The sequence below is a fragment of the Cryptomeria japonica genome, chromosome 9 (assembly GCF_030272615.1).
Source record: "Cryptomeria japonica chromosome 9, Sugi_1.0, whole genome shotgun sequence".
Classification (NCBI taxonomy): Eukaryota; Viridiplantae; Streptophyta; class Pinopsida; order Cupressales; family Cupressaceae; genus Cryptomeria; species Cryptomeria japonica.
The window spans coordinates 558415516-558425830 of NC_081413.1; the positions used below are offsets into that span (position 1 = coordinate 558415516).

Below are 10315 nucleotides of genomic sequence, written 5' to 3' on the forward strand. Positions count from 1 at the left end.
CAACCAGGGATGGAATCATGAGTGATGTGCCCATGTGGTAGTCAATGGCCAAAAGCTACCAAAACTCTTGCAAGGGTTGTCACCATGGGCCCACAAATGAGGTGGTTATATATCACGAGTGTTAATCACGATGGAGCATAGCATGCTCCTACGTTTTTATATTATAGAAATGTATCGGAGGGTCCAAGGCAAAATGCGCCAACCTAATAATTTGGGCATGGCGGATATTCCACCGGGCTACCCCGGTAGTAGGTAATGAAACCGGACGGTCCAATCCACGCAAAATATTTCACACCTACCTATTTGCCCAACGGATACTTTTCCCTTGTCTTTTCTTCTTCACCTAAGTTGCTTACAAACAACGGTGCCCCTCGTTTCTTTCTCCTAATTAAGTTTCCTAAAATTTTAAAATGTAGGTAAGTCAAGAGTTTAAGGTTATTGTTATAATGCTGGTATTACTGACATGATTATAATCGTTATATTTTTGTTGGGTTGTTTATATTGAAGACGTGTTATGTGTTGCTTGGTTATTTATTTGACACATCATTATCTTGTATAGAAAAAGAATTGAACTGCAAAAGTCGAAGATGGCAAGGCTCACTATCTCATAGGCTATTTATTGTTTAGCCTCGTGGACATTAAAAGTTTTTCTTCTACAATTTGTGAACATTAAAAAAATTAGATCAATATATATTGATCAAAACTTGTATTATTACTCATGTTATGTGTCATTATATGCTTGGTTATTTATTTGACACATCATATTTATTTGACACATCATCATCTTATATAGAAGATGAATTGGACTGCAAAAGTCGAAGATGGCAAGGCCGACTATCCCATAGGCTATTTAATGTTTAGTCTCGTGGATGTTAAATGATTTTCTTCTTCTTCTTCTACAACTTGTGAGCATTTATACTTTGTCTATTTCTTAGATGGAAACTTAACAATTAGTAGTGCTTAACTTTACAAATAATAAGTTGAGCTGTGAGGTTACTGCACTCGATCTCAATTGTTGATTTAGATAGCCTAGGTCGTGGGTTCAACTCTTGATTTGCCACACTCAAGAGTTATAGGGAGGACCTTATAAAGAAATAAGCTGTAAATTGTTGTAGAGTATTTTCTCCTTTAATATATTGCATTATTAAATATACAAATAATCAAATTTTCATAATATTTAATATATAACACGAAAGAAATTCTCATAACTAATCAATTTTTTCGACTAAAAAATAAATATAATAAATTTTACATGATTAAATTTACACGAAAGAAATTCTAATCTCCTATCTTTTCGTACCAAACTTAAGAAAAAAGAAATAAGAAAAGATCATTATTCCTCAAAAAAGAGAAAGGAAAGAACTTAATTCCTAACAAACTAAAAACATTTACAAAAAAATAAAACAAAATTTACAAGCACAAGAATTAACAACACCCCACCACCATCAAGCTATTAAAGTCAAAAATATCATTTTTCATTTAAAATATAAAAATATTCAGCAAGCAAGAAAATTAAAAGTAGGTATTTAATTATTATAACAAGGTTAATTAGCCGTCTGCTCTATTAGTTTTAAGCTCACAATCTCGGGGAGAAATCCATTGAAAACCTCGATCGATCAAAGCTTTGAATTTGATCAGAAAAAAGAGAGATTAGCCATGGCAGCATCTGTGTTGAAGGCAGGAGTAAGCTTTGGATCCTCTCAATGGATGAGTGGATCAAAATCAATTGAAGTACAGAAACCAGGGAAGCCTCAAAGGGCCTCCTTTTCGATCAGAGCCTCCGCTGCCTACGCCGATGAGCTTGTCCAAACAGCGGTTAGTTAAATAGTTCCGACTTATTCAGTTATTCTTATTAGTTTTTGAGCGATACAACATTGTACGGACACAGTTTCACACTTTTATTCTTTTGTTTCTTCGGATCGGAAATTGATTTGCTGTTGTAACATTCATTTGATCTGTGTTGGGTTTTTGGTAGAAGTTTTTTGGGTCTGTTTAATTTTGTTTAGGGTCGATCTGGGTTTGTGGGTCTTGGTTTAGCTTGCTGCTTGATTTATGTGTAGCTTTTTCCAGGATGTAATTTTGGGTGTAACTGATTTTATACATCCCCAAATGGTGGTTGTGTGGAGGCCTTGGTGTCCTGATTTGGGTGGGCAATTCTCTTGTTACCATGGAGTTCTTAAGATATTTTATCTTTGGCAAACAATCTGGGTTCTGGATCAAGCGCTTAAAAAGTATGTGTTGTAGAGCTCGTCTTCAAGTTGTATTCAGGATTTTTCTCATGATTGGCAAGCGATCTAGCATAATCACTTAAAGATTCATGATTTTTTTGTACAATTTGTGAGATGGCTTTGCCAAATGTGTTTCTTTCAATTATTCTTCTATGGATTGTTTTTCTATGTAACTGTAAAAATCATCCACCATTTATTTCATGCCTGGATTGTTCACCATCAAGCTTATATCCACAGGCATAAATAATATTAGAAATCACATCCAAAGGGTTTTCATTCTGCCAAATTTGCCCGTGACTTGCACTTAGTGATACATCTGTATTATCACTGGCAAAGCTTTAACCTAGGTTGTTGTCTCGGCACTTACTCTGCAGTCGCATTAGAAACCACATCCTAGGGGTTTTCATTCTGCCAAATTTGCCTGCAACTTGCACTTCGTTATACGGCTGTGTTGTCACTGGCAGAGCTTTAACCTAGGTTGTTGTCTCAGCACGTACTCTGCCTTTGCATCAGATGACGGCCTGCTGGAAAGTTCTTACAAAGTAATTGTAACAATCACCCATAATCTTTGTAAAGCCTGGATCATACTCAATTAAGCGTGATTGCCAGTTACATGTATGATTAGAAACAACAACTAAGGGGTTTTTGTTCTGCCAAAGTTGCTTGGGACTTGCATTTAGCGACACAACTGCTTATCGCCAGCATAGCTTTAACCTAATTTGTCACCCAACACTAATTTCGCCTTAGCTCCACATCGTGCTCTGCTGGACAAATTTCTTTGGGGTTTTGTGCTTGCAAGTTACAACAGCATAAATTCTTATGTTTTCCAGCAACTGAAGGAAACTTCTCGTCACTGATTAATGATAACCAATCTAACATATATTATAATTTTGAGAAGTACCTGGTGAACAACATTGTGTGCCTAATTAATAATCTCCATCCTATAGACATCTATGAGATGTGATATAGACAATAGAAGTACAAAATCTTTTTTTAAAAAAGTAGGCATTTTTAATATTTATATGCCCAACTGAAAGAAACTAGACATTGTGGGTCTCCTTTTTTCAATTTAGAGGTTTTTTGCTAAATGATTTAGAAAACAAGTATATGTATTCTATGCCATGTTGTCTAATTCTGCATTATGGTTTTGTAGAAAACTGTTGCATCGCCTGGACGTGGTATTCTTGCTGTAGATGAGAGCAATGCTACTTGTGGGAAGAGACTTGCTTCAATTGGGCTGGAGAACAATGAGACAAACCGTCAAGCATACAGACAGCTCCTATTGACCACACCTGGACTTGGTCAATATATTTCTGGTGCCATCCTGTTTGAAGAGACTCTCTACCAGTCCACAACTGATGGCAAAAAATTTGTTGATGCTATGCGTGAGGGGAATATCATGCCTGGAATCAAAGTAGACAAGGTAAATTGTATTGTGCTTATTTCTGTTTTTCCCTGTCTTCTCATATAAAAGTATCTGACATTTTACAGGTAATTTTTTTCGCTTGTTCTAGATTACAGAATTTGCTTTTGCTTCAACGTTGTTTAGTCATGGTGCCATTATTCTCATTTCTTTTGTGTTTTATGTTCATGAAGGGTTTGGTCCCATTGCCTGGATCAAACAATGAATCTTGGTGCCAAGGTCTTGATGGATTAGCTTCAAGATCTGCTGAATATTATAAACAGGGTGCACGGTTTGCTAAATGGTGGGTATGCATTCTTCTAATTGCTTTACACTTTACCTTTTCACTAAGAAAAAGCGTGATTTAACCCAAATATATGTTGAGGAGAAAGTTGATTCATTTAGGAATGAATTTACAAATGGTGTTGTTGGATTTGGCACTTTCATTTCGAGAAAACATTTTTTGTATATTTCTCTTCTAGCTCAAACAAGTTAAACTTTTAGATTACTTTTCTTTTGTAATGATTTTCCATTTCATATTTTGTTGTGGATATGCTTTCTCTGTAGGCGAACTGTTGTCAGCATTCCTAATGGGCCTTCTGAGTTAGCTGTTAAGGAGGCTGCTTGGGGGCTTGCACGTTATGCTGCTATTTCTCAGGTATGTTGTCAAATGAAATCTATTTTACTTGATTGTCTAGGATTTTGGAGCTGAGTTTGCTTGTCTCAGTTTCTGACCTATTGTGACTATGGGATCGTGCACTACTAATAATTAGTATTACTTTTTGCAACTTCCAAATCTGAATCACCTTAACTCTCGATAAATTGTATTCTATTCTAGATAAATTGTGTCATGGCCATAACTCTTTTAATTGAGGTTTTTGTATCAGGACAATGGCCTTGTGCCCATTGTTGAGCCAGAGATTCTTTTGGATGGTGATCACTCCATTGACAGAAGCCTTGAAGTGGCAGAGAAAGTCTGGGCAGAAGTTTTCTTCTATTTGGCTCAGAATAATGTGTTGTTTGAGGGTATTCTATTGAAGCCCAGCATGGTAACTCCAGGTGCTGAACATAAGGAGAGAGCATCCCCACAGCAGGTTGCAGAGTACACTCTTAAAATGCTTAAGAGAAGAGTGCCACCAGCTGTTCCTGGAATTATGGTGAGTAATTTAGACATTATCATTTTGATGTCATCTTAAAACTTTATACCTGGAGTTCACGAGATCTTTTTTTATTTGTGTTTGTTTTAAGTTTTTAACTAGTTTCATATGTTTGCACTGCACACAGTTTTTGTCAGGAGGACAGTCTGAGGTGGAAGCAACCTTGAATTTGAATGCAATGAACCAAAGTCCAAACCCATGGCATGTGTCCTTTTCATATGCTCGAGCATTACAGAATACATGTCTAAAGACCTGGAAGGGTCTTCCAGAGAATGTTGAAGCAGCTCAGGTAGCACTTATTAAACGAGCAAGGGCTAATTCTCTTGCTCAGCTTGGGAAATACTCTGCTGAGAATGAAAGTGATGATGCCAAGGCTGGAATGTTTGTGAAGGGCTACACTTACTAGGAAAATGGTTTTTCCTTTCACTTTGAGAAATCTTTCAATTATAAGTAGGCTAAACTTTTCTTTTTAATTAGTTAGCACTTTGAGTTTTCAACTTATTTTCAGAGTTTGTATGTCTGCTATGTATTCTGGTAATATGCAACATACCAAAAATGGTCGAAGCGGCTTTTAAACTAGGACTAGCCTTTTGAGAATGTAGCTAGCAGAATAAAAGTTTATGATTTTAGGTCTTAAATTTTATCAGTCAACTACGAAGTGATGGACATTTCTCTCAATCTATCGAAAATAATAAATATGCTAGTTTATTTATCAGATTCAGTGGACAAATGCTTCCATTTTATTTAAAATTCTAATAATTTGATCTGTGGAAGCTGCCTTTGAGGATGTATGCAGCCAAATAAATTTCATAGATCTGGGTCTTTAAGTTTATCAGTGGATGTTGCTTTCAATGTATCCAAATTTTAAATTTCAGAATTTTTTAAATCAGATTCAATGTGATGTTGCTTTCAATGCATCCAAATTTTAAATTTCAGAATTTTTTAAATCAGATTCAATGTACATATGCGCTTTCGTGTCATTCATATGCGGCTTTCATGTCATTCAATGTTCTAGTATCATGTTCCATTTGTGTTATTTCAATATTCTTGTATCATGTTCTGCAAGATCTTAGCAATATACTTGCCATTTTCTTCTAGTTTTCTGTTTTTTTTTTTAATATCAATATCTTTAGTTCCTTGCATTCCATAAAGATCTATACCTAATTCATTTCATATTTTATTTGTCTAATAGAAGGCATATCATTTGCTGAATTAACAGAAATAAGCATTTTGTACATTGATGTTATGCTGTTTGCATGATTGTGCAAGGATTTTATTTGTAGTATATGATAAAAGGTTATTATTGTAGTGTTCATTCTTTGCAATCTCAAAAAGAGTTAGAATTGAGGCGTGAAGTCACATCTACTCTTTAACTGTTATTCAGATAGAATCAAACATGAATGAGACACTGGCTATATCATTTTTGAGCCTGATTGAACTTTACAGAAATGTGACAGATAAGAGGCTTTAGGAGTAGAAAACTCAGCCCATATAATACAATTTTTTCCCAAAACACCATTGTGTAGAAAAATTGGCAAATTTACAAATTCAAATTAGTTTTCAACGTTCGAAAATTTGACGATGATATCTTAATTATCATGTAACCATCATATGTGGAGTACATTAAGTGTGCATCAGTCAGCCATGTTATTTGGCGTCTCAATTTTCTCTTTACTATTTTGATATTTCCTAAAAAGGGACCTGAGAGTAAATGCTTATGGTAGCAAATGAATGGGTTTCTTGAATAAGATTTCAATTTGATCAAGAACTGTTGCCATTCAAGTTATGGAATGACAAAAATCACTCTGTTGGAAGATCAAAATAGTAGCGAGTGTCTGAATGGTCATGCTTCTTGTTGCATTTATATATAAAAAAATAACTATAGATGCTTCTAATTGCGGTATTTTATGTTTTAATAATGTATTTGGGAATTAAAAGAAAACATTACAAGCTCAGAAAGCTCTAGGTCAACCATATTTCATTGATTGGAAACCTTACTGAAATTAATAGCCTGATAAAGTGTAGGTTGATAAATTGCGATAGTGTCTGTTGTTGGGTCAATGGGGGAGAGATCAAGCGAACACTTATTAGGAAAAGAGGGGCCAATTTTAACACTTCTGAGTAAGCTTGATTTGGTGGTGGGTCAGGAAGAGAGATAAAGCAAACACCTATTAGAGAAATTAGGGTTTATTTCAGTATGCTGGCATGTAATTTTACTGTTAAAGAGTAGTTTCTGACCTACTTTATTAATAACAATTGTGGGTTTGGGAGAGATAAAGCAAACACCTATTACACAAAGTAGAGATTATTTTAGTATGCTGGCATGTAATTGTTTTTGATATTAAAAGCAGCAAAATAAGGGTGCTGCCCTTATACAAAGACAGGTAAAAAAGGCGGCAAACAACTGGTCAAAAACAAATTTCTGACAGCAAGGGTTAAAACAAACCATTTACAACACACTAGCAGAACAGCTAGTAGCCCACGTCAAAGGTCGGTAAAAGAGGGTCCAATCTTAACACTTCTGAGTAAGTTTGATTTGGTGGTGGTGGGTCAGGAAGAGAGATAAAGCAAACACCTATTAGAGAAATTAGGGTTTATTTCAGTGTGCTGGCATGTAATTTTACTGTTTTTGATAAGAGTAGTTTTTGACCTACTTTATTAATAAAAACTGTGGGTTAAGGAGAGATAAAGCAAACACCTATTACACAAAGTAGAGATTATTTCAGTATGCCGGTATGTAGTTTTACTGTTTTTGATATTAAATGCAGCAAAAAGAGGGTGTCGTCCTTATACAAAGAAGGGTGAAAAAGGTGGCAAACAACTGGTCAAGAATAAATTTCTGACAGCAAAAGGCAAAACAGATCATTTACAACACACTAGCAGAGCAACTAGTAGCCCACATCAAAGGTGGGTAAAAAAATTACCCACAATCCGGGGAAGAGTTTGAGAAAAGGGGATAGAACGATCTTTTCTCTCTCAAATAACAGTCCATCTAATTTTACTCTTGGAATAGTTTCAAACCTAATTTATAAATTAAAATTGTAGATCATTCAAAACCTAATTTATTAATAAAAATTGGGAGTCAAGGAGAGACGTAAAGCAAACAATATCTCAGTCATAATGTAAGCAAAGCAAGTCATAAATTGTGGGTGTAACCAAAGCAAGTCATAATGTGCAATGTAACTGTTTATGACTTGTTTGAAAGGGTATATATTGCAAGTTAAATTGCAGAAGTGTTTTGGGTCTCTTAAAATATCACATTTTGGTCAAAATGGAGATTCAGGTTAGAAGTGTATGAGGTCTTGCATTTCATATATTCTAATTTACTCAAATCATTAAATGTAATCAGAACAATATCATAATTATGAAAGAGTTTTTTAATATTATATTAAATTATTAAATATAAAAATTTAAATATTTATCTAACATTCAAATACATTTAACATGAACAATTATTAATTAAATTTAAGTAAAATTTATGATATTAGCAAATTGATAAATATTTAAATAAAAGTGCATCTAAAACATTAGAAGGGGTGCCAACAAAAATGTTTTGACAATTATTTTACTAAAATAGGTGGCAATTTTAAATCTAATTGAAATTTCACTTTTTGAAAAAGTCCATTATGATTACAAATTTTATTCATAAATGAACATGTAATGAAGTATGAGCCATGACATTTTTATTATATTTTAAAATAAAAATTTGTAAGATTTTTTTTTTCAATTGATCTTGTATGGAACTCTATGTTCACTAAGGTTTAAACCTAATTCTTCTTGATAATTTTAATTGATTTTCCTCAAATCATCTATAAGTCTGAATAGAGTTCTTTATATAAATGGCTCTAATATATTATATAAGGTAGAGGTAATTAAGTATTAATAAATAATATATTTAATGCACATTGAAATTTAAGAGTTCTTTATATAAATGGCTCTAATATATTATATAAGGTAGAGGTAATTAAGTATTAATAAATAATATATTTAATGCACATTGAAATTTAAGATAGTTAAAAAGCCTTCATGCTTCCACCATCTATTGAATAAAAAGAAAAACTTGCAAATCAATTTTCAAATTACAAATTATATTCATTTTGATAATATAGGTTATAAAATTATAATCTAAGACGTCAGAAAAATATACATATTTTCAATTTAAAAAAAAAAACTATTTTCATTATCTATTGAAAATTTGTTCACATTTTATTGATTTAGTTCGCAAGCAATTAAAATCTATTACTCAATTATTTAGAATTATTATTTCACTAAGATTTATACGTTGATTTAAGTTATTTAGAATTATCTTTCTTCTTTGGATTTGACTTGTAGACTTGGCTTGTATATGTAAAAATGGTTTCCTAACTTTAATCCCTTTTCTACTCCTATTAAATTTGTACCCTTCTGGATTCATCTTCAACATTTATCGCTTGAATACAAGGAACTAGAGATCATAGAGATTCTAGGTGTAACTATTTGGGGATTTTCCTTAAAGTAGATGCAATTTTTTTTGAAAATCCTAATTTGCCTGTTAGGCTATGCCTTCTCATGGATACCTCTAAAAATCTTCCCTTCATTCTTAACATTACCTCCAAAATGGTAGCTGGTCTCAAAAGGTGTTTTTTGAAGGCCCTGATTCTGTTTGCAAGATTTGTCACCTTGGATTGCTATTTAGTCTCAAACTTGTCTGCCTCAGATTTTAGGCCTCAAGACCTCAAGCCCTAGACCTCTTTCCTGAGATCTTTCATCTAGAGTCTCGGTCTCCCTCCTTGGTTGTAATGGAAATTATCAAGCCTCAAGGAAGTGATTTCCCTCCTCAAGACCTCGAAGCAATCCTTCAATCTTGGATTGAAGAAACCCACGAAGGGTTGATTGTAGAAATAGCGGATCAAGTTTTAGGCAAAGTTCAAGAGGGCTTGATATCAGGGAAAAAAGTGCTTCAGAGTTCTTTTGGGCAGACAAAGGCGAATGAATTAGTCCTTCTCCCTTTTGGCCCTCAAACTTAGTTGCTTAGCTTCAGTAAGAACAAGGGAGTGCAATATCATATCAGATTCAGTAGTCCTTTTCAAAATTCCAATTCCTTGTCTCCATTTCCTTTTGAGATTGGGAGATCAAACTAGGTTAAGGCCTTGTCCTATATTCAAAAGACACTAAGAATAAATGAACATTGGAGAAATATTTCCAAATACTTCTCTCATAGGCTTAGAATTGAGAATTCTTTGGATTCAAGTGAAGAAGCTAGGAATGAAATCAGTTTCATGATAGAGTTAGAGGACTTAATAAGATGGTTTTACTCAAAATTCACTAAGTATGGAGAAAAAATACCTTTTAAATTCCAAAAGGATAAGGAAGTTAGACAATTTATTCTTTGATTCTGGCACTTCATGAATAGCAAAAAGTTGAGCCCTCAATTAAGGTTAGAAGCAGATAAGGATTCCCCATCGGATCTAATTTCTTCTCCGTCTATCCCTCTCGGCTCATATCCTTTTCCATGCATGGAGGCCTTAGATATCTCCACTCCTCCCATA

General features: G+C 33.9%; 1 protein-coding gene across 1 annotated transcript; it reads left to right on the plus strand.

Moving 5' to 3' along the window:
* Positions 1 to 1548: 1548 nt before the first annotated feature.
* Positions 1549 to 5502, plus strand: LOC131070765 (fructose-bisphosphate aldolase 1, chloroplastic). Its single transcript, XM_058006411.2, has 6 exons — positions 1549 to 1815; positions 3382 to 3651; positions 3825 to 3934; positions 4198 to 4288; positions 4518 to 4787; positions 4915 to 5502. The coding sequence occupies exons 1-6, from the start codon at positions 1657 to 1659 to the stop codon at positions 5191 to 5193; spliced, it is 1179 nt and encodes a 392-aa protein (XP_057862394.1). The 5' UTR covers positions 1549 to 1656; the 3' UTR covers positions 5194 to 5502.
* The last annotated feature ends 4813 nt before the right edge of the window (positions 5503 to 10315 follow it).

Coding starts and splice junctions, on each gene's coding strand:
- LOC131070765 (XM_058006411.2), top strand. CDS start 1,657: ATGGCAGCATCTGTGTTGAAGGCAGGAGTAAGCTTTGGATCCTCTCAA. Junction 1,816..3,381: donor ATGAGCTTGTCCAAACAGCG/GTTAGTTAAATA, acceptor ATGGTTTTGTAG/AAAACTGTTGCATCGCCTGG. Junction 4,788..4,914: donor CAGCTGTTCCTGGAATTATG/GTGAGTAATTTA, acceptor CACTGCACACAG/TTTTTGTCAGGAGGACAGTC.